The 25,708-nt window shown below is 39.5% G+C and overlaps 1 protein-coding gene across 1 annotated transcript; it reads right to left on the reverse strand.

Annotated features, from left to right (window-relative positions):
• Window positions 1–24,711, reverse strand: TAB3 (TGF-beta activated kinase 1 (MAP3K7) binding protein 3). The gene is made up of 6 exons (XM_056861867.1): window positions 24,526–24,711; window positions 17,199–18,651; window positions 5,646–5,806; window positions 4,145–4,238; window positions 3,139–3,222; window positions 1–1,251 (listed from the first exon to the last, which is right to left on the reverse strand). The coding sequence occupies exons 1-6, from the start codon at window positions 24,625–24,627 to the stop codon at window positions 1,103–1,105; spliced, it is 2,043 nt and encodes a 680-aa protein (XP_056717845.1). The 5' UTR covers window positions 24,628–24,711; the 3' UTR covers window positions 1–1,102.
• Between the last annotated feature and the right edge of the window lie 997 nt (window positions 24,712–25,708).

Below are 25,708 nucleotides of genomic sequence, written 5' to 3' on the forward strand. Positions count from 1 at the left end.
TTTCAAGATATGCCACTTTACGAGTTTATACAGGCTGGTTTATTAACAAGGTGCAAATAAACCCTTAATGAAGAGCTATTATTGATTACTAATTTTCAGCTAAATCAGAATGGGGGCACAAAGTACCTTCTGTGCTGTAAACATCATGAATTCTTCACATAATTGGAAGCTGAAAGGCCTAAGGGACAGGGTGCAAACACTTCTTATACATAATGATGGCTGAGCTCAAGTCTTCCAAAGAGAAATTTGGAATAGTTCGGCATTTGGCATACGTCCGCTCCACTGTAGTCAAGCACAGTTGAAGGAACGTCATTTATAAAAGCATACTTTACTTTTACTTTAAAACACAATGGCCTAATAAAAGCATGCAGCACTAGTTTTCTGCTGTAATATGGCATAATTACTGAATTACCAGTGTTAACATGGTGAGTGCTGTACAAGCAAAAGGGATTGTAAAATCACCTCTGATTGTACTCTATAAATAAGGCTCCTACAGTACTTCTCCCTCCTTACCACAATTCACAATTTCAAAACAGCAATTGTGTAGACTTGAATTACCCTGAAAAAAGCAGCATTTACAAATACCCTTTTATTCTCTTTGAACTTTTTCTCCCATCTTCTTTTTCAGTAGTTTACAATCTGGAAGCACAGAGAGCCTTTTGTTTCCCAGCCTGCTGTGGCCAGATTCATCAGCTCTGGCTCTTCACAGTTTGTCAGGATACCTGTAACACTTCACGCCACAAAGTAATAGTTCTATGATTATAAAAATATATGTAAGGGCTACCACCCGGTATGTGTGATTATAGGGGCTAGAACAGCAGCAATCACCTGCTTTCCGGTATACATTCTTCATGGAGGAAATCCTTTTGGGATTTAGGGTATCCTTTCAGCTTCGCTCACCACAGTAGGATAAGAGAATATTTTTTCTTCCAATATTAATCCTTAGTGCAGCATGAGTGGAAGGGGAATTTCTCTCATAATTTGACACTGACTGGCTGGCAAATGCCTGGCAGATGGACTGAAAGGCGCTCCCTGTCTCCTCCTCCTACGGCTGTGTGCTCAAGAGCCTTTTTTTAAAAATCCAAAGCAGCCCTTAGTGGATTCAGGCATACCGCGGCATTTCACACTGCTCACAGCGATTCAGTGCTGGGTGGTTCAAAAAGGTACAGCTATCACAATTCCATGGAGCTCCTTCAAAGTCTTCATCTCTTGGTTGCGATCGCACAGCTTGCTTGGAACTGCTTTGATGGTCTGCAGAAAATGTTTTTTTAATGAGATCCATCTTTAAATACACACAACACAAACAACAGAAGCAAATTATGATGACGTGGAAAGTTTAATGTCTGACCCTGTATTCCACTTGCTATTTCTGACCTTAGTGAAAGCCAAGCCCCCTCCCCCCCCCAATTTATAGATAATGTTTTTGGTTGCAGATATATTCTTTCATATGTACTTGTTTGTGCATGATTTTAACTGATTTTACATTGTGTAAACGTAAGGTGAGACACTGGCATCAGATTATTGCTAGACTGGACTCCCATACCACTCTGGCACTAGGATGAAGATTAAAACAGAAGATTAGCATTTACTGCTCCCAGCTTTTCAGTGGGCTGAACTAGGGTAGCTTCTGAGCTAAAATCTGATTTGGCACAGAACTTGTGGTGCTTTATACACTAGGATCACTGAAATTTAACAGGGTCCTGTAAGTATCAAGGGCAGCCCACGGAAGCACTACTGACAAACTAAAAATGTATCAACCACTATGACAAATAAGTTATTTTCAAATAGTCTTCACAGATAAATAATGCAAAAAACAGATTTCCAAAAGTAGATTGCGTTCTCATACATGTATGTCTCATACTTTTGTGCATTGTTTCTAATATTTGTAATCCTAGTCCGATTGCATTGTTTATTGGCTGTCCTATGCTATTTGAATGCAGTGTTTCACACTGTGTAATCTGCCTGGAGACTCAGTAAAAAAGGCAGACTATAAAGGATGTAAAAAAAAAACCCACCTTAAATTCAAGCATATGAGAAATTCAACTGACTGATGTGAATCTGATTATTTAGTGCCCAGACACTTGTAGGTTTTGCACAAAAGTTGAATATAGTTAGAGTCACTGGATAAGAGCTTCCATCATTCTTTCAACTGCTACCTACTTTCCAGCAGATTCAAATTTTGACTGAAAATATTGAGAGCACATTTAATGCCGCTTCATATAGGCTTTTCTGATTTCTCCATTAGCTAGCATTTTTAGAGTGCAAGATGAATGTTTTGAACATGGACATATGTCCAGCAACTACAGAAGGCTAAGTTATACAACATCAGCATTTAAAAGTACACTCAGCATACTGAATTCACTAGAAAACAGACTTATGGTAATTATATTTCATGACATCATTTTCAACCTGTGCCATTTTCCTGATGATCACAGTTCGTCCACAGGAGAGCTCTTACCACTGAATCTGTTTCAACCATAGTGCCACAATATAAATTATTTAGGTGATCAGTAACTTCCCTGAGATCTGACCCTAGATAATGTAAAGTGAAAAATAAAAGTCGTCGGATTAAATGATTCTTAGCTTCATGACAGATCAATTGGAATCGGCCACTCAGGCTCTTGCTCTGCCACTGAATTCCTGTTCTGGTGCTCTTTCGTCCCCTTAATTCCTCCCTGCTGCTGGAGTAGTGCCCAATACGGAACACTCTGCTTAAGCTGGTAAAAACGACACTAAAAAGTAAAGGTGGGAATGACAGAGAACACTACAATAGCATCACTTCCATAGCTGCCTATTATTTTCTCCCCAGCTGACAAAACTGCTTCAGAGCTTAAAAGGGGCAAAGGCACTCCTGAATAAAAACAAGTGAGGTCGGAGGAGAAGGTTGCTGAACTGGAACAATCTACAGCACTAAGCCAAAAATCAACTTGCACAACCCAAGGAAAGCTAAGCGGAAAGGCTGGTGGAATCCATCTCTTTAACTGCATTACGAGATAGAAACACAAGAAGGACCTACCCAGAATGAAAACCTCAAATGTAAAAATAAGAACATGTGTGGAAATTCTCCTTCCTAACATGAACATTTCTAAGTAACAAGATGTTATAGACTAAATCTTGAATGTCTATCGAGCAACTCACCTTTTTTACATGGCTTTGGTGGCACAACAGGACCAGGCTCTATGTTATCGTAAAAGTTACTCATGGCTTTTGCGTCAAAGTTTCCTATTAGGATATATATATAAAACAGAAAATAATTTCCTCTTCAGAATAAGAGCCAAATATTGGAGATTATGCAAGTTACTAGCATAAGTACGTATGTTCTAAATGTGACAGATATTTACTGTCTAGAGTTCCTTACAGGCTTCATTATACCTTCCTATCATAGCACCTCAAAGAGCTCCATTGTTTTGAGAGCTGTGTATGGTAAATAAGCTGTAGCAGCCTTTTAACTTATGATATGCCAGGACACAGCTCTGCCGGAATCAGCTTTTCCTTCTGCCTTCCTTGTGTGTGTGTGTAAAGTGCCTTCAAGTCGCAGCTGACTTATGGCGACCCCTTTTGGGGTTTTCATGGCAAGAGACTAACAGAGGTGGTTTGCCAGTGCCTTCCTCTGCATAGCGACCCTGGTATTCCTTGGTGGTCTCCCATCCAAATACTAACCAGGGCTGACCCTGCTTAGCTTCTGAGATCTGATGAGATCAGGCTAGCCTGGGCCATCCAGGTCAGGGCTTCCTTTTACTAGTGGTAAATCCAAGCACTAACTTGTATAGTTATTACATTTTTGACCCATCATTCCTTCAAGGTGGAATAAGTTTTCTCATTACCTCACCCCCACCATTTTATCCTCAGAAAACCTTTTGTGAAACCATTTAGGCTGACAGATAGTGACCGAGCCATGGTCACCTGTTGAGTTTCACAGCAAGTTTTTTTTTGGGGGGGGGGGGTGTTCTGAACCCAGAACTCCCTTTTTTTAATTTAACATTACGTAGCACACTGTGCTGCATATAACCAACAGAAAACATTTAAACTAATCTTTCATTCTGCATCATCAGAAAAGTTAAAACTATTGTCTGTATATACCTGCTTGAATTCAAATAAATAGTTCCAAAACACTTTTAAAAACAAAGATAATTAAAGTATATGCCTCTAGATTGCAGGAGGTCAATTTCTTTCTGTGTACAGTCAACATTTATCTGGAGCTGTCTGTTCATGCTTCTCAATCTGGTCATCTCTTCAGGCTAGCAAGAGAGAACCAAATACAGGAATGGAAGAAAAGTCAGCATAACAATTTTTATTTAACTGCACACATACATCAATACAGCCATAACAATAATTAATTTCAAAGTTGCCTCCCTTGTGTCAAAGCGCATACAATTATGCAGTACAAAAGGGTAAGTAGGATCATGCTCCTGGGTAGCACAGAAGCAAGCCAATAGGTTTCCATTGTTGCAGCAATCAATAAGAACTCTTGTTGAAAAAATGCAGGATTTACAAAACACAACGTTTCAGTCAATTATTTTAATCAGCCTTTATTCTTGTTGAGTTAAATCCTAACAAGAGTCTCAACTCCATTCTAACAGAAGAATTTCTGTAGTTTCTTAGAAGAAACAATGACAGTTAAAAAAAGTTTTATGAATGGACCTTTAATAGGATGAATAAGGTAGCCTGTCCATAATATAATTTATAAAGATACAATTTATGTCATGGCAAATAGTGGAGTTTCCTTCTATCTGTATATTTGCCTAATGCTCACATAGGTTTTTAGAGCTAGTTTAAACAAGTATTTCTTATCAGAAAGGAAAAGAGCTGCCGCAACTACTTTGAATACTGACAGATAAGAACTCAAAAATGCTTCACTAGAGATGTCAGCCTTGAAAATTTAAACTTTCACATCCAACAGTTAATCCACCTTCCTTGCCATCTCCCTTCCATGTAATCTGCAATGCTCCATTCTCCTCCTCCCTTCTTTGGTGATAAAAGTACACCTGCTCTTCAAGGCAAGGGTTCATTTCCCATGAAGAAACCACTATGTTGCTGACATCACAGGACTCGTTCTGTAACTAGAACACACTTTGGCACTCAGAGAACATCCAAGATTTCCTCCACCTATCCCCCCAGTTGTAGTTCCCACTGCTCATTCCATTCTGTTCCAGAGGGCCCCTTGACCAACTGGATGGGGGGGGGGGAGTACTAAAAGCTGCAGTAGAAATAAAACATTACAAAAAACCCATTCCATCAGCAGGGCTCTGCTTTCAGCTGGCTCATGGTATCTTGATATGTTAAGAGCTGCTTTTATACAGCCATATATGCTTATAAAGCTGCAGATAGCAACAAAGAAAGTTTTCCCATTTGATAAGAACACCATGGAGCTATCTGGACTGTTGGCTATATAAGCACAACTCTTAAGTTATCTCAACACTCACAAAACTTGGTTTTCCTGATGCTTTCTTCCCATCACAGCCTTTTGCCCCACCCTCAAGCAGCTCCTGAGGGTGGGAACAAGATGGGATGGGACTGCTGACTGGTCAATTGCATCTTATTCATCGGTAGGAAAAAATATAGGCTACCTTTAAAAAAATGGCACATAAGTTGTCCACATGGCCAAACAAGGAAACAAAGATTTCAGTTTAAAACTGATTACTTACTGTTGGGATTGAGGTTGTACAGCTCACTCTTCTAAGACGCCTTTGCATAAGATCATGCTCCATACCATTTACTTCAGATTTCAGATTCTCAAGCTCCTCATTTTCAAGCTTCAGTCCCTTTGCTAATCTCTCCATCCTTGCACGTTGATGTAGCAGCAAGGCTAGTACATTATAGGGAACAAAGTCAGGGCAATGCACAAAACTGAGAAACATAACTTATAACTTGTATAGCATGATCAGGTGCCTTTAGAGGAACAAAGTGACCATAAAAATGCAGTAGAACATCATGCCAACTGAACTACATCTGCAGATGTAACTTTGGTTAACCATAAATATATTATTTCAGATAGTAACTTAAAGATATTACCATATCCGGCTTCCCCCTGTCTACTCAAAATAATAAACAGGTACCTGTACAAGGCAAAAGCTTGTCCAGACAAAATGGTGACATGGCTAAATTCCAAAGAGATTTAAAAGCTAAAAGTCATGACAGTTGCTTTTGTCCTTTGGAAAAGTAGCTTTAATATCCCAGATTGCAATATAATCAGTGCTCAAATATCGAAGCAATGAGCTACAAGAACAGGATGGGCATGTATTAGTTACCAAAATCTTCATATTAAAAAACTCCTGACCCCTTCATTAATTCTAGAATAGCAGTTTTGCCATTCAGTCTAAAGCTCTCACTTCATAGTAATCTCTCCACAACACTCCTAACTGTAGAAGAGAAATTCTGAAGAGATTTCAGGCTTGCTGGAGAAGAAAATCACTCTCTGCCAGCAGACAAACTGTTGACTACATGACAGGAAGTTCAAGGGAGAGGACACGCTTCTGTGCAAAGGCTTTTTAAAATGTTTTTATTTTTTTAAAAAATACAATACTTAAACATGCAATAACAATTGAAAAAGGCATTTTTTGAGATCTTCTATCCTGCTCTCTACCCAGCCTCAATCAATTCATTCCAAGGGTATCTCCAAGAAATAGGCGGTTCTTTCGTACTGTTCCAGGGAAGCAGGAATGCTTTCCTTGCCTGTTCAGCACACCAACTGTCAAGGCGGAACTGAGACCTTGAGCTACCAGCCAGCTGGATGGCACCCAGCTCCCCTGAAGATCAGATGTGGCAGACAGCAGGATGGCCATCTCCTCCCCTTGCTGCCAGCTGCATTACCTTGCCAGGAGGGGGGTGAGAGGGGAAAGGGACAGAGCCTACAGCACAAACAAAGCCACAACATCAATCTGTTCACCTCTCCCATTCCTGTCCATCTCATCCTGCTCTATGCCTGGAATATTCTGCACCCTGTGCTTCTTAGAATGTGATAATGTGTCAGATTTTCCTACTGTTTAAATACATGGCTACTGATCTTCCACTTCTCATGATGAAGGAATTTAGAAGGGAATGCAACAGGGATACACACAGCAGATAATTATGCCTCTACAACAGCTCTATTGCAGATAAGGTGCAATTTCATGGTACACTTAAGGATCCGGAGTTAAGCTAATGCTTCATTGAACAAAATGAATCACACAGTGGGGCAAAAACAAGGTTGCAAAACTGTGACATGGAAGACAGATGGGGTGGGATGGCTGAAATGGGGCATCACAATATAGCTTGTTTCCCTAGTATTATTCTTTATTATTACAGTCCATGACCAGTTGGTACATAAACATTAAATATAGAAAGAATAAAATTTAAATACAAATGATCTTAATAGATACAGGATAGTCCTAATAGACATCAGCTAAAACTGCACATATCTGTCAATAATCTGACACTTTGACATTCTCCTGGGCAAATACTAGAGATTAATTCATTTCCAGGGACTAAAATATCTGCCACTCTTCAGGATTGAAGGCCCTTCTCAATCAATCAATCATATTTATTACTGTCATGGGCCATCAAATAAAACAAAATATTACAAAATATATGGCAAAACACAAATTTTCAGGATAAAACAAAATTCAAATATTTAAAAGGAACATAGGCATTACTGAAATAATAAATACACACAAATTGTTAGGGTTAATACAAAATACAAAATCTGTACGTTCCAAACAATATTCATCCCATAGCTATTGTATAGATTTGGTCCAGCATGGTCTTATTTTTATTGCTAACCAAGCAAATCTAGCAACTCCATTTGTTAAGACCTCCCTTGTATCTACAGTAATAATTTAAGGCATTGTTTCCTCAAACCACCAGGACATTCTACAAGTAATGATGTTAATAGTTCTGTATGATCATTCAGCCTACATTCAAATAGCACATGTTCAGTAGTCGCAAGTTCACCTTCTTTACAGGTACATTTATGTGCTCCCATGGGAAGTTTATTATATTTCCCATCTAAATACGTAGAGGGCAAAGCATTGCACCGAAGGAGCATAAAAGCTCTTCGATATTCAGAATTCGTAATATTAAGAAAATATGGAATCATGATGTTCCTATTGAGCAAGTCCTTTCTAAAAAGGGGATCCAAGATCTTGTTTAAACCATGTTGCCTTTCTACTTCTGCCACTCTGGTTTTAACGAGTTTCTTTGTTTTCTCGTAACTCAAAATCAAGAGAAACTGATACGAGAGCCAGTTAACAACTCAACTTTTCCTTAAGTGTCATTTGCCAAGGGGCTACAAATGAGTCTATTAATATTAGTTATTAGACCTTTCTTTTGGAACAAACGTTTCAGCCAAAACAGAAATGTGGCCACCCAAAGCCTAGACTGGACATTAATCATCCCAGTTTTGATTCTAAGTGCAGCTTTCAAAATATTAATTGGAATCTGAGGAATTTTCCTTTAAAACTTGGATTTAACCCTTTCTAAACTAGATATGTTACCAGAGATGCTCAGTGGTGCCCCATAGGTTATTTTCACAAGAGTTTTGGGAAGGCCCTTCTCAATTTTTCTATGATTACAGACCTGGGTGCAAAACCGGGCAACCAGCTGTGTCGTTTGGTGATTCTTATCTCGTAGAAGTTATTTGAGTCTAATTTTGTTGGATCTTCAGGGAAACCGTTCCAGCAATGGTCCAATAATTGCACTATGAATTTTATTGTGTAAGGTACACCTGAATAACAGGTGCTCAATCGATTCTATTTCTTTTTGTGGGCAGACACATAGTCTCTGTTCATAAGGGGTTTTCTTAAATCTTCCCTCCAATACTGCAGAGGGTAAGGTATTACTTCTGACTAGTGTAAACGCCCTCCTGGATTTATTAGATTCCAAAAAGTATAAATAGGCAGCCAGGGCTGCTATATATCTAGCATTTTCAGGTGAAATAAAACTGGGAGCTGCCATGATGTCCAGTTGTCTCTCTACATCAACTACCCTCTGCTTAATTTCAGCTCTTGCGCTCCTGTCCTAGGGCTAGGAGTGTTTGTGGTGTAAAGCCCAGTTTTTGTAGGGAGCTCAAAATAGCTCTATGCCAGCTAGATTGAAAATTATCTTGTAGGATTAGGGGAACTAAACCTTGGGGATTTAAGCTATTTTATAGCCACTTATAGATTGATAAGATACATATTCTGGCTTCAAATCTCAGCATTCCAGTTTCCAGTCTGGTCCAAGTATTGGGCATGCATTTGGTGACCTGTAAAAGTGCCCTTAAAAGCTTTGCCTGGACTATCTCTCGAGGAGATTACGTGAGGAGGATGGCAAGTCTAAGTATGACCCATAGACTAGCTGTTATAATTTTTGGCTTTGAATAGCTTATCAGCTCCATGTATGAAAAAGCCCCTTTGGTTCTATAAAATTTTAGTATAATAGTTGCTGATCTTCTCCCAGCAGCTGCCATCGTGGTATAATATTTGCACCTGAGGCCTGCAGCACCATGCCTAGATATTTAAAATTAGATACTTGTTCTAACTGATTCCCCTGCAATTTCCAACATCTAATCTTCAACCTTTTCCCAAAGGAGAGAATCTTAATTTTTTGAAAGTTAATAGTGAGTTGTTCGGTTTTACAATACTGGGCCAGTTTATATAGAGCTCTCCGTAGCACAACCGGTGTTCTAGATATTACCACTGCGTCATCAGCATATAACAAAACTGATACATGTCAGTTAGCTACCTTGGGTGGGTGAAAATCAGGGTTATTCAAAGAATCCACCAAGTTGTTCAGATAAAAAATGAATAATATTGGGGCTAAGAGGCATCCCTGCCTTACACCTTTAAATGTTTTGATGGATTCCATTAAGTGACCAAAGTGGCTACACCTTACTCTAAGAGCGGTCGGCCCATGGATGGCATGAATAAGAAACACCAATCTTTGGAAGCCTGTAGTTTTTCCCAGAGTCTCTCCCTAGGAACTGTGTCATAAGCAGCTTTTAGATCTATGAGCGCTGCATGGAGTGATGTTTTTCTCCCTGAGCCATTTTTTTCAATAAGATGCTGTAAAATAAGGGAATGGTCTACTATAGATCTGTATGCTCTGAATCTCGCTTGTTCTTCTGCCAATATGTTCTTTTTGTCTAACCAGTCTACTAACATCTCCAATAGATGTTTTGTGAATATCTTGCTTATGGTGTTTAGCAAACTGATTGGTCCACAGTTTGAGGGATCATCCCTGTTACCCTTCTTAAAGAAGGGAACGACTATAGCTGTGCCCCAAGCCTTGGGGATTCTACCAGTTTCATCGATGTAGGTAAACAGCGATGCCAGAAATGGTGCCCACCAATCCACATTTGCTTTTACTAGTTCTGGGGTAATGCCATCTAGACCTGGAGGTCTGGCATTTTTTAGTTGGTTAATATGAACTCTAACCTCCTTCTCAGACACTAGGGGCCATTTAACCATATTCTCCAAGTCAGATGTGTTTAAAGTTGTTTCAGAGCTATCATACATTGATTGGAAAAAGGAGACCCATCTATCTGGCAGAATACAAGCTGACAGAGGGGAAGTGGCCTTGGTGTTTCCTTCTGTGACTAATTTCCAGATTTTTACTCTTTGCTGCCTCAATCAGATTGGCCGATACCTTTCTATTATATTTTTTCTAGTGGAGTTGAATCAGGGCTTTATACCCTTTCTTCTGTGTCACTCTAACTCTATTATTGGCCCTGAACAAATTGGCTTTTCTAAAAAGAAGTCAACGGTAGATCATTGCCTCACTATCGGTGATTGCAGAAAAATACACAAAGATCAGCACACAAAAAAACTTTATGCTGCTTTTATTGATTTAAAGAGTGCTTTCGATTCCATTTCCAGAGAGAACCTATGGACCAAATTATCAAAGTTAGGTATAGATGCACGTCTTCTATTTCTTTTGAAGAAATTGCATACATCCACTACATGCCAAATCATATACTCTGAAAATGGCAGATTAACCAACAAAATCTCAGTCCAAAAAGGTGTCAAACAAGGATGCATCCTAGCTCCTATCCTTTTCAACCTCTTCCTTGCTGACCTAGCTCAATTTTTAGAACCAATAGATGGCCACCATCCTAAATTAGGGAGCCTTTCAGTCCCTCTCCTCTATGCGAACAATACCGTTATTTTATTTTTTTACCAAAGTTGGTCTCCAAAGGTACCTTGACTCCTTTAATAACTACTGTCAACTGAATCTACTTTCTATTAACTATCTTAAGACAAAAGTTCTCGTATTCTCTAAGAAATGGTCTCCGTACAGATGGCGTATTGGGAATATCAAAATTGAACAAGTTAAAAGCTACAGATACTTAAGTGTGATATATAATTACAACCTTAGTTGGTCAGTGCATAGAAACAAAACTATAAAGGCAGCCAAAATCTCCTTGACTCAACTTAAGACAATTTTATTACAACAAAGGAATCAGTTTGTTCCTGCTGTGATTAGAATCCTTAATCTTAAATTACTGCCCCAAATTCTTTATGGCATCCCTATATGGCTTACTTCCCTCAATCTAGAAGTGGAGAACCTCCAAGCAACATTCCTTAGACAGATCATGGGAATTCCCAAATGTGTATCTTATTTTATGATTTGTTTTGAAGCTGGTCAATGTCTGATTGAGACCAAAGCCTGGACCTTAGCGATACGTTATTGGCTTAAGCTTTGGTTTAGAGCTGTTCCTGGCTCTTTATTAAATAACATAAAAACGAATTGCATAATTCGTCCTGGGATACATCAATCAGACATAAAATGAACCAAATTGGGATAGCCCTTGATGACCTTGCTTCGTCAGAAGAAACTTAAATTTTTAAATATATCAAGCAGAGACTTACAGACATTGAATTACAAAAGTTCCTCCACGTACATCCATATATTTGCTCACCTGCTATGCTTGGTTTAACTAATCATAAAGGTAAAATGGCTATCTTTCAACTTTGGATGCTCCTTCACATCATAGAGCTTTTTTTATTGGCCAGGGTAAATGCTTTTCCATCTAAGATGCTTTCTGGTAGATTTCCCCAAATTCCAAGGCACGAATGTTTATGCTCCTGTAATTTTAACTCAATAGATACCATCGATCATATAATTCTAGAATGTCTGCTATATGAATGCAAGTGCGAAAGATGGTTATCTACTCTACTAGCTACCAAAAGATCTCTGAACAAAGAACTGAAATGTCAATTCCTCTTGAATGATTCAACTCCTGAAATAACTGATGGTGGCTCAATTTCTTGCAGAAGTGCTTAAGATCAAAACTGCTTTTAATTAGTATATTTTGTAATATCACAGTCCATATGAAATATTACTGTATCTTCCCAATCTGCAGGGTGTTTTATCTGTATTCTGTTTGGATTTTTGTCTAAAGCATTGTAATTATGCCAATAAAGGTATGTGTACGTGCGTGTATAGTAGAGTTGAATCAGGGCTTTATATCCTTTTTTTCTGGGTCAGTAAGGCGAAGTATGTCTTTGTTATCAGGCCCTACTCCAAATTTATATGCAGAAATCAGGGCTTTTTTTTGCCATAGCACAAGAGTGGTCAAACCACGGCTTGGAAACAGGTTTAACCTTTGTTGCTCTTTTTTTCGATGTTACTAAACAGAAGAGATTTAAGACCTTGTATTAGTTCCTCATACCTTTTCAGAGGATCATCTGTATTTTGAGAGTTTTGAACTACCTCTTGGTTAGCTCTCAGTCTTTCGGCTGTGAGGAACTCCTTCATCCTCATATCTAATCCTGGTGACCACTTCACCCTACAGCCTGGACATTCTAAGGCTGATATATCCAGAGGATAAAAGTTCTTACAATTCTGGACTTCTCCATCTAGAAGAAGCTGTAGGAGAAGTGGGAAATGATCCCCCTCTAAATAAGGTAAGACCTGAAATTTATCTATCTGTGGTAACAAGGCTCCATCAGCCTTACCTAGTATAATGACTAGTCACTGCTTTCCCTTGATCTACCCCAGTTACCTCCTTCAGCCATTTCCTATCCTGCATTCTGCACTGTCCATTATGACGTAAGAACTCTCCATGAACCCACAATAAAGAACACTGTGTCCAGAAAGCCACCTGGTTCCTACTGTAACTTGATTCCTGCTGTTCTCTATGTGTGCACTTACCTCTAAAGTAGGAGCATGTAATATTTGGAGATTTCTTTACACATAAATGACAACTTCTCTTAATGTGGGGAAATCACAACCTTGTAAGAACTGAAGGCTCATGTTCCCTTAGCTGCTCCTCCTCTTCTGTGTTCAGGGGTTTGACTGAACACTATTGTTTGAATGTGGGTCCTCCCTCACAGCCTATCTCTGACTTGAAGGGAGACGGGCCTGACTGGGGTCATAGAGACCCTGCACTCAAATGGATATGGCTCAGCTACGTCCACTGAAAGTTAAAAGAGAAAGTGCCAAAGCAGGACTGCAGCTGAACATCAAGAAAACAAAAGTAATGACTACAGGAGAATTACACAACTTTAAGGTTGACAATGAGGAAATTGAAATTGTTGAAGACTTTCTACTCCTTGGCTCCACCATCAACCAAAAGGGAGACTGCAGCCAAGAAATTAGAAGGAGATTGAGACTGGGAAGGGCAGCCATGAAGGAGCTAGAAAAGATTTTGAAGTGTAAGGATGTGACTCTGGCCACCAAGACTAGATTAATTCATGCCATCATATTCCCTATTACTATGTATGGGTATGAAAGCTGGACAATGAAGAAAGCTGATAGGAAGAAAATAGATTCCTTTAAAATGTGGTGTTGGAGGAGAGTGTTGCGGATTCCATGGACTGCCAAAAAAACAAATCAGTGGGTTTTAGATCAAATCAAGCCTGAACTGACCCTAGAAGCTAAAATGACTAAACTGAGGCTGTCGTATTTTGGTCACGTCATGAGACGACAAGAGTCACTGGAAAAGACAGTCATGCTAGGAAAAGTGGAGGGCAGCAGGAAAAGAGGAAGACCCAACAAGAGATGGATTGACTCAATAAAGGAAGCCACAGCCTTCAATTTGCAAGATCTGAGCAAGGCTGTCAAAGATAGGACATTTTGGAGGACTTTCATTCATAGGGTCGCCATGAGTCAGAAACGACTTGACGGCACTTAACACACACACACACGTCCACATTACATCCTTAAGCAGTAAGGAACGAGATAGAGCAGACACAACAGAATCCATTGCCAGACTGAGAAAGGAACATACGACTTTTACTAATAATATTTGACTGAACTAAGGCTGGGAACTTTGGGAGAGCAAGCGAGCCACAAACTGCAGGACTGGTTTGGGAAGTATCTCAGCTTTCACTTAAAAAAAAGGGGGGGGGAATCTGTTCTTTAGAATCTCAACATGTGTGGGCAATACCGGATAAAAATCCCAGATACCCAAAGACTCGCTGAAACATTTTTTCAAGGACTTCAAAACCTTTGCCCTTCCTTAGGATTAGGGGAAACAATACAGCATGCTGACTATAGGAATTAAAAGTGTTACCTTCAGATGACATGGTGCAAGACATATCAGGGAGGGAACAGCAGCTGTAGACTAGACTGGCCAGTTGTGTACAAGGAAAGGAAATTAGAAAGACTGACAAGCACTACTGTGGTGTAATGGCTGGACTAGGACTGGGAGGACCAAAGTTCAAATCTCCACAAACCATGAAAATCAGTGTGTGAACTCAGGCCAGCCGTTCTACTTCACAGGGTTGTTGCAAGGATAACACAGAGGAAGGGAGAACTTTGAATGCCACCCTGAGCTTCTTGAAGGAAGAGCAGGATAAAAAAATTTTAAATAAACACTCAAGATGGCTGTGAAAACTTAAGTTGCCATTTTTTATGGAATACATGTTTTTACACTTCATCTCAAACCACCATATAAGGATGAGTGGAAAGGCAGCAAACTATTTTGTCTGATCTCCTGAGAAGATGCTGCCTGTCAGGGCTGATATCACTAGGACAGATGGGACTACTGGAGAAGCTCAGAAGAAATCAGAATTCTTAAATCTTCTGGAGGCAAAAGAGAGGAACTGGGACATACTGTCCTCAGCTATGGAAAAGTCTAGTGAACAAGACACTTAATTCTTACACAAGTAGGTACCCACTGCAATTATTACAACACTTGTACTTCAATCTTCTAGCAAAGAGTTCAGAAGTTTTTGTATAGATCTTAGGTGGTCTGCTCAAAATCAGTCCTACAGCACCAGAACTGCATCATGAGCTTGCAAACCATTCAACAAGACATGTGAAGACACAATGCTGTTATCCACAATGCATCCGTTCCCAATGCCTGATAATACAACTAACACATTCTGTGCTAGTAACAGCCATAGATCCATTGTTTAAAAGCTCTTCATGAGATTTGGATTCTATAGCTCCAGAATGCAAATCACTTTAAAAAAATTTCTTGCACAATAGCTTTATCCCTGAAAGCACATACATATTTTCAAGCTCTCTAAAGGTAATAGTAGAAAAGGAATTAAAATAGCAAGCTCCAATAAAGTACTATGAAGTAAAGTGGCCACTTCTCATGTTTTTTATTTCTGAGATGAGAAACTCAATAAACACAGGATCATTTTGTCAATTACCCCCACCAGAATATTTTTTCTTAATAATTTACTTTCAATCTATTCAAGCATCTAACTCAAATCCATTCAGACATCCAATAAAAATCCACAATATATTATTCCCTTAAATACACCTAGCTTTGTTGTATACATAATGTAGTTCACGGCTTTGTTAGAAAAATACTGTTACTCAGAACAATCCTTCCTACGCAAACTAGCAGAGATTATCATCCAGCTAAAACCTTTAAATGGTTTTTATAAGCATTGCACAACAATCCACTATTATGCACACCCTATTCTCCTGTGTTAGTTAGGAGCCCCGTGGCGCAGAGTGTTAAGCTGCAGTACTGCAGTCAAAAGCTCTGCTCTCACGACCTGAGTTCGATCCCAACGGAAGTTGGTTTCAGGTAGCCGGCTCAAGGTTGACTCAGCCTTCCATCCTTCCGAGGTCGGTGAAATGAGTACCCTGCTTGCTGGGGGTAAAGGGAAGATGACTGGGGAAGGCACTGGCAAACCACCCCGCAAACAAAGTCTGCTTTGGAAACGTCGGGATGTGACGTCACCCCATGGGTCAGGAATGACCCGGTGCTTGCACAGGGGACCTTTACCTTTACCTTTATTCTCCTGTATCCTACTTTACTGAGACTACTATTGTGTATCTTTCATAATGCATACCAACACTTAATAAAACCCTTTTAGAAGCTGTAAAACAGAGACCCAGAATACTAGAAACCAAAATACATAATGCAAATGCATGTACCCTTTAAAGATTAATCAACCTGTTTTCTTCCATGCAGAAGTTTCACCAATTCATTTTAGCAGTATCTTAGATGAAGCATCTCTGCTAAAGCAAGCCAGCCAAGCCTACCTGTAAACTTAACCATTAAAGAACTTTACTACGTATGGGACATTTAGGGCCGCGTCAGCATTGTTAGTTCCACAATAGCAAAAGTTACTTTAGGATAGCATGCAGCCGAGTCATTTCAATTGAATCTAGTCCCATCCCCTCTTCCCAGTTCTGTGTCAGTGGTTTCAAAAGCATCAATCAGTCCCACTGTTTCAGTACATCAGACTGGTCAGTTTACATCAGCACTATACATTATGGTGATACAGCAGCTGTTGAACTCTATAAAACACTTTTTTGCATCTCCAAAGTCCAAAAAAGGAGCCATAAACTGTAAAAGTATACAATTATTACATCTCCTCTCTCGAAGGACAATATGATGGACATCTGCCATTAAGCAAGTTTCTCTCTCTCTGTCTCTGTTCCTCGGCATGCTGTGACCAGCTCAAGGCTTCATGTGTAGGAGTGGGAAAAACAACCCGGTTCACCAGATTAGCAGCCGCCACTCATGTGAAGGAGTGGGGAATCAAACCCAGCTCTCCAGATTAGAGTCCACCGCTCCAAACCACCTCTTAACTACTACACCACGCTGGCGCAAAGGCTCCAAAAACCGGTCTGGAAGAGGATTCCCGCAAACATAGTACTACATGCTATGTATTATGAACCAAGTTTAAACAAAAGTAATGGTATTTCAAACAATATTATAAGTTTGGAAGACTTATTTAGTGGCCCAAACTTTTAAGGTGCATTATGGTACAATTTTTAGAAAACTCCTTTGAAAACATCAACAGCTGGCAGCTCTATAAATATACCTTGAGTATAGGCATAGTCATCTGATCCAGAACTGGAACTCCTCTGGTACTTATGGCTTCCTCTTTCACCTCCAGCTCCTGGTACAACTGAAATGGGCTGAATAGGCTCTGGTGCTGCAGAACGCTCTTCTTGGTCCACTAAATTTAAAAGGTTCTCAGCTGGTGCTCGACCTACTGTAATCTTAAAAACTGCAGGATTTGGCTGAGACACCATTACCCGGGGTGACTGTGTAAGTGCGCCAGTAGGTCCAGCTGGTTGTGTATATGTTATATACACAGGATTAACACTATAAGGAGGTTTGGGCTGACCCGACATGCTTCTGGAAGGAGAACTTGAAGGAGGAGTAGCAGGTGCATACAGTGGGTGCTGGTTTCGTTGGGTTGGTTGGTTACTTATAGGCGAAGGGCTCCTATTCATTGAAGTCCCAGGTCGTTGTGGTGGCTCAACTGTAATTTCTATCTTGTTCATGGAGCCTTTGGATAAGCTAGGTCCACCATATGGGAGATAAGATACTGAGTGTCCACCTTGTTTTTGATAAGTCTGGGGTGTTTGTTGATATGGATGGGATAGCACAGTTGAAGGACTAGGCGGCATAAATACATGGGAACTCTGATGTCCTATCTGGGGAGGTTGAACTTGATGCTGAGGTGAGCCAAATGGAGAGGGGCACTGAGAAGTAGGTGGTGATCGAAAAGGTGACTGAGGAATCTGGGGCTGTTTTGGAGAATACTGAGAAGGCTGATAATTCTGTTGATGTGGATAAATAGGTAACGGATGTGGACTATAATGTGGGACTGGACCTTGTGGTGTGGAGTGCCATTGCGTATTTTGTGTAGGAGTCTGTCGTCCTGAAGAACTTTGAGATGTTTGTCTAATATACAGTGAACCAGGATTCCCATAAGGATTGCTTGGAATAGGGGGTAGAATTTGTAAAGCTCTGGGTACAGTCTGTCCAGAGGGGAGGTTTTGAGACACTGTAACAGTAATTGGATTTGTGCTGTACCGAGGTATGTGCATATATGTAGGAGGAGGGCCTTGCATAGCAGATGTATTCATTCCAGGCTGTATGGAAGAAGGTTGTTGAGGTGGTTGAGGAGGAGGAGTAGCTGCATTTCTATTCTGGTCATTCATAAAAAATGGATTGTAGTTGGGAGAAGCTGCCACAACAGCTGGAGCAGAATGTGGTTCTTGAACTAAGCATATCAGCTGTTTACCTGTGGTGCGTTGTGGATCAATATGTCCATCGCTTGAACTATGTACCAGTGTACGACCACCATTAAGTTGAGCTCCATCCCCTCCATGATAGCTGGCATGAGGATGGATGCCCAGGTTAATATGCAGAAGGCGATTCCTGTTCATTCGCGTGTCATCTGGGCTATGGTATTCCATATACAAGTATTTGTTACTCTCTTGTGCAAGAACTTGACAACAAGCATCGACATTGTTGTTGTGCTGATAATAAGAAATTGCATACAGTAAGAATGTTAAATAATGTTAATAATTCTCAAAAGCTATAACATAACTACATATAACATGTGATCTCAACTCCAATACAGTCTAGTTCAGGGGTGTCGAACTCAATTGTTATGAGGGACGGGTATGACATAAATGTCCCTCGGTCGGGCCAGGCCCCGCCTCACCAACCCGGATCGAGGATGGGGAGGGGGGTATGGCTGCCTTGGCTGGCTCAATGAACGGATCTGGCCCGTGGGCTTTATGTTTGAAACCCCTGGTCTAGCGTGCTTGTATTATATTGTAGTTAGCACTGCCACCCTAAGATTTAAAAGTTTAGTTATTCTTATGATGTTCATTCAATTTGCACGTAAATAGAACAATCGTATCAGTGTAAAACCACTACCTTTAAAGAGGATATATGCATTCGCCATAATCAGGCACCACCTTAGAAGAGGCACCTATATGATAAAAGGATTACTTCTTCTAAGGTTACACTTTCTACTCACAGTTTGTGTAAGCAACTGTACTAAAATAATTAAGAAGTTTTAAAAAATCAGGTACCAGATTAGTTAAAGGTAACTTTTAATTAATCAGTCTACTAAAAGTTGTAATCCTGATTTCTGGATAACATGGTTTTGAATCTTGAAATACATGACACATTTTTCTGGCTTTAATAAAGAAAAACTTGTAGCTCAAAAAGCTTACAGTATATGATATCATATCCTGCAAATCAAAGTAAAAAAATATAATCGTCACACATTTTCTCCTTGTATCAATTGCTTTGGTGTTGGAGTCAGACTTCCTTTTTTTGCTAGTGAAAGGTGTGAGGGTAATTTCTGTCAGTTCCCTTTTCCTGCTGCAGATCCCGATTTGCCTCTCATGCTGTCCTGAGTCTTCTGTCCCCCAAGAGCATCATTTCAGGGAGATCAGTGGGCTGTATGTATTCCATTACACTGACAGAAGTGCATTGAGTGAGTGGAAAATTCATTCTGGATCCAACTTTTGGGTTAAGAAAAATGTACATAAATACAGTGCAGCCAATTCACTTATCTCATTCTTGGGGACCAAAACTGTAGAATTCCCTCCCCCAGGGGAATCATCTGTCCCCCTTTATTATTGCCTTCCTCCAGGAGGTGAAGACTCCTTTTGTTTCATCTGTCATTCCCTTATTCACTCGTCTTCCTGTTTTAATTGCTATTACACATATACAGGTGGAGTATCTCTTATCCGGACTGCTTGGGACCAGAAGTGGTCCATATTTTGGAATATTTGCATATACATAATATCTTGGGGATGGGACCCAAGCCTAAACATGAAATTCATTTATGTTTTATATGTACTTTATACACATAGCCTGAATGTAATTTTAAACAATATTTTTAATAATTTTGTATACATTGGACCATCAGAAAGCAAACTGGCGTGCTGCTGAGGGCCTGTAATGCCTTAATGCCAGCTCAAAAAGTCTGGTTTTCGGATCACTCCGGATATCAGATGTCCAGATAAGGGATACTCAACATGCATAAGCTTTTAAGTTTATTTTAAAGTCTTTTAAACTGCTTGCCTGTGTGGAAAGGTGAGAAATAATCTACTGTTAAAATTTGTAGGAAAATTTCAACTATAGACTACTCTGGTCTCTAAGAAGCTTCACAAAGTTTAGAACGTGTTCTGTGGTGATATTCCCTCTTAATAAGTTACCTGGAAAAATTAAATGCTAACCTTACTTCCAATTTGTGAGTTAAGTGAGGACAGAAGGAATGGAGACCGATAAGGTTTCAACTTCCCACTGCATCTGTACCAGCAAGAAAAAAGCATCCTAATTGAAACACATCTACAGAAACATGTTAGATGGCACCTAACACAGCAAGTGTTTTAACACATTCTCTGTTGGTGTGCTCTGAAATTTCTAGAGTTTATCTAAATCTTTTGCAAGCTGTGATCTTCACTGTGTTCAGTTTTGTTGCTTACCAAAGGCTATATTGTGCCAAGTCTGCATCTGAAGTAATCTGTTAATGCAGTCCTCAGTGGCATTTGGTCCTTCTTATGTGCATCGTAACAACAAACGTTTGTTGTGATCTGCTATAACCACTGTGCTTTTCCCAGTGGTTTACTTCATGTTTCTTACAATAAGTATCAAAAATACAGTCATTTGGAAAACTTTGGTGGAATTGTCAAAAACTCTGTTTACTCTAAGTCTCGAGATCGCCATAAGACTTTGGCTAAAGACCAAATATCATTTATGAAATTTACAGCTTGGTTAAAGAAGTTCCAAGTACTTTCCTGCAAATGTTCCAATCTCATTCAGTTTCATCATTAGTTAAGCCAACGTCAGCAGATATTAATAAATCCTCAAGACTTCCCAGTAGCGACACAAAATGGAGGGGTTCATAATTGTGAACTCGAGGATTCACCTTCATGAGCCATTACAAACCAAGACCATAAAAGCTCAAATACATCCTGTAACAGACTCATAGCTATAGAGCCCGCTCTGCTGATCTGCTCCCTTCCCCAAGAAAATCTATCCTTATGAAGAAGAGGGAGAAATCAGCAATAAGGAAAGCACACTGATGGTGGCAAAAGCCTTACAGGCACTTATAAGGATGTTCAGAAAAAGTTATTGTCTCCAGGATACATGGAAATGGTGATTTTCAATGCCTCCTTGTTAAATAAGTTTAGTTGGGTCATGGTGGAAAGAATCCCCATGAATGCCAGCAGCAACGATTACTCGTGAGCATTCGCAAGAGTATTCATGTCTTAAGAAATGGAGTCCTCTAAAGCCTCTGCCATCACTAGCTAGTCCTGAGAAAGTTTGGAAAGAGATTGGGAGCTGCTACATGTGTGGACAACTTTCAGAGTGGAAAAGGCAGTGTTTCTTTCTGAGACAGAAAGCATGGAATAATCAAGCGGCTTATGAGGCAAGCCAGGGAAATCTTACTCATAATTTTAATTAACAAAAACATAAATCACAGATTTTATTTTGGCCATCTATCAATGTAGTGAAGAATATCAACAGCAACAAGGATAACCCTTGTACAGTAAAGGGCCACAAGAACTCATTTCTAATTATCACTGTAATAAAACACTAGTCCTTTTTTATTTCAATATTTTTGCTAATCTGATTACAATCAGGGTGTGTGTGTAAAAACTCATCAGTTTTGTGTCTTCCAAGTAGCTAAAAATCTTTCATCTTCTTGCAGAGGCCCCAAGGTATCAGGCCCAGTTCTTCTGTCCTTCCATGGATTTAAAAAAAACTACAGAACCTTCCCTTCTTCCTTGACTTTATATAACTGCTTTAAGCAATTTGCCCTGAATATCTAGATCAGATAGGTTAACATTGGACTCAAGGAGGAAGGGAAGCAATGCTACCAGAAAAAGAACTAAAAACAAGGACCCCACCATTCAACATGACTGAGTCTTACTTTTCTCAAACACCAAGCATATCAGAAGTCCTAGATTGTTCTTGGAGTTACTGCTGTCTTTTCAGAGTTATACCAGCTGCTGTGTTTGACAGAACTCATTACCTTCAGCTCTATAGTTAAAAGCTATAGGTGACTGGAAAAAAAATCTACTCACCTGACAGGTGACTGAAAAAAAAATCTACTCCCCATGAGCAGAGGTATCTTTTCCCCCTGTGCTTGAGCTTGAACAACTATAAAAATGTATTTTTCTTTTGTTGCTTAAAGCAAATCGGGCAGGCTATCTTTAAAGGCTATTCAGGAACTTCGGCTGGCACAAAATAGAATGGCAAGACTGCAGTTTGGCATCAGTTACTGACAAAACATCTCACCAATCTTCAAAGACGTGCACTGGCTGCCTATCTGCTTCTAAGCACAATTCTAAGAGTTGGTTTTTACACTGAAGGTCCTTAGAGAGACACTGGTTCCCAAATTAATCTGCCTGACACATTGCTCTGTGCGCTCCCACCTTTTGCAATGAAGTAAAGGGTCGCTGTACTGGCATCTCAGTAATGGAATGCCCTACCCACAGATAGCTGCCTGGCATCTAATCAGTTGAGTTTCAGGCATGAGGAAAAAATATTTCTTTTCCCCTAGGTTTTCCATTTAATATGATGGGTGAGTGAGAGGGAGAAATTACAGACTCTTATTATTTGTAGAATCCTGTTTTTACATCTCAAGTATCTTGGGGTAATGTTCCAGAACACAGGAGCAAAAAGGACCCACCTTGAGTATAATGCAAATAAGAGCCGTAAATCAGAGCTTGGCATTGTAAAATTCATTGCAACATTCTATCCCTGTTGGTCTTAAATTATACCTAGCCAAGATAATCCCACAGCTTTTGTATGGGGTTCTGTTGGGCCCTTCTCCCGCAAGTTTCTCAGTTTTGGAAAAGATCCAATCAAAATTTTTAAGAACTATCTTTCAAGTTCCAACTAGTGTCTCTAACGCTACCCTCTGATTGGAATCAGGTTTGATTAAAATAGAGGCTAGGATAGTTTTAGGATCTATAAACATCTGGTTAGGACTACGTCATAATTCTTCTGACTTAACTTCCATAATTCTCAGTGACAGTTATTGCTCAGCCTGGCTTAAGGCTGTTCATCATAGGATATCCCTACTTGGGTTTTCATTTGAGTCCTTACAGATGGTGCCGATTGAAAGGGCCGGGGTATTGTCAAACAAAGGCTGCATGACATAGAAAGGCAGACTGACATTGCAAGTGTTTCTATATATTGGACCCAACAGAGAACAAAATATATAGCTGCCCAGCACTATACCTATCACTTTTAGAGATTCCATCACACCGTAGGGCATATACAATGGCAAGATGTAACACTTTCCCTTCAGCCATAACTGAAGGCTGGTATAAAAAGGTACCATTGGAAGAGCGGTTTTGCCCCTGTGGATCAGGGAAGATTGAGTCGATGGACCATATTTTATTGCACTGTAGGTTCTATGAAGCAAGTCGAATGAAGCTTATTTCTCCAATAATAAAGCGATGGCACGGTATTACCGATGCGGAAATAAGCCAGAAATTACTATTTGATATAAACCCGGAGCTCATATTTAATTGTGCTAGATTTTTAGCTATAGCCCTTAAAATTCATAAAGATAAAATGGTAATTTAAATGAAAGGTTGTTACCTAGGCGATTGGATGGGCTTTATATGTGCATTTTATATCTATGTTATATCCATTGTATTTGGATGGTGGGTTAGATTTACCAGTGTACTAGGAACAGGGCCTTTTTGTAACTTTGTTGGTTATATACCGAATAAAGGTTGTCTGTCATCTCATAAGAATATTAACTGTTACTTCCTTGTGTATTGTTATTTTTCAGGTTGAGCTGTTTGCAGATGTTTTAATTATTAAGACATAATTTTAATAGTGTTTTACTGAGTTGTTGTATTTGAACTCTGTAGCTCCCTCATACTTTCAGGTTGAGAGGCAAGAAGAAACTTTTGAAGATAAAAAGAGGAAAGGCCATTACCTCCACCACAGACACCTATCAGAAAACTATGGCAATAGGTACCTTTTTACTAGTAACATTAATTCCACAGGCATCAACTTAGTTTAGTGAAAAATCTCAGTGGAGCCCAACCTAGAAGATAGATATCTGCATTCAGTGAAACCAAAGTAAATGGTTAAGCTCCAACATCCCCTTGATAAGAATGCTCCAGGCCTTTAAATGGTCTTAGACATGCCTATCTTCTAGGTTATGAGCCATGTGTCTATTACGCTTCACTGTACTTTACATCTCCTTGGGGAATTGTGTTTTGCTTGAAAATATGCATAACTATAAGAGGTTAAAATTCATCAACATGCAGAAGGCTTTAGGTTTCTTAAATAAGAATAAAGTTATGCTATGTACTTTTTAATTTTTTAAAAATATTAAGTATTGTCTCAACACCTACCTGAAGCATACACTGAGACACCACAACTTCAGGAATTTCAGGGAAACGCTGTCGGAGGTCATGGAGTACCTGCATGTCGAGCTGCTGGCTGCCCTGCGCCATGCCAGGCTGATGTTATTCCCAAGCTTCTCAGGAAAGGGTAGTCAACAGGCTTCCCAGTGGTTATGATCTTCTGATCCTTCAGGCATTGTCTATAAATACAAATACATACAATAAATTTTTTTTGAAAATCCCACAAATTTGAAGATTAAGTGTGTGTGTGTGTATATATATATATAATGATACCTTGAAGTATTTATGCGTTCATAAGACAGTTTGTCCTTCTCCCCTGATCTGAGTGTAACATTCCAACTCACAGTTTATTTCCCGTGGAAAAAACTCAGGTGTAAAGCCTTTTCCTCTGGCCCTAAAACAATCTTCAAACCAATCAGAGAAGAACTCCCAACTGATGACAAGACATACCAATTCTCATAGGTTCCTTTAGCCTAACAAATTTTAGACCAGCACATCTTTGCTATGCTCTCCTCAATATAAAGTTTCCTTCGCCCAAAACTATTTAAAATAAAAGGACCAATGTAGTAGACCTATACAGACCAAGGCAAACAATAACTGATCGCTCTATTTTCCTGATTTATATACACAAATATATAGTGTTAGCACTCAAATCTGTTTGAGAATCAATGAATCCTTGCAAATTTCAGTCGACAATATGCTTCATACCTGACACCTTTAGCTGTGTCAATGAAGCAAAGGATGAGCACAATACAATTACAACAAAACACTGATGAAAACTGTGTGTTGCCTTCTACATTGTGTCACTCATTACACAGCTCACCATGTCTGATTTAACAAACCCACCTTAGAACATCAATGAGTGAGACAAAGTCAAGTTTTTAGGTACCAGCAACAATATCTGCAGTGCCTGCTGTGCTTCCATAATTGAGGCATCTACAATTTTCCATAAAGTCCTCAAGTAGTGGTCTATTACATGTTTGTGATGTACAATGTCGTGCATATGCAATGACTCCTATAGGTACTAGTCAAGTCAAGTTTATTGTATAAGGCCATAGGCCATTACAATCTAAAACTGTATAGTAACAGGTTAAAATATACACAACCAAAATCATTAAAAGAATACAAAAATGTAAAAATTGAAATACGCCCATTCAGCTCTAACCAGTTT

This window comes from Euleptes europaea, chromosome 16 (genome assembly GCF_029931775.1).
Source record: "Euleptes europaea isolate rEulEur1 chromosome 16, rEulEur1.hap1, whole genome shotgun sequence".
Taxonomy (NCBI): domain Eukaryota; kingdom Metazoa; phylum Chordata; class Lepidosauria; order Squamata; family Sphaerodactylidae; genus Euleptes; species Euleptes europaea.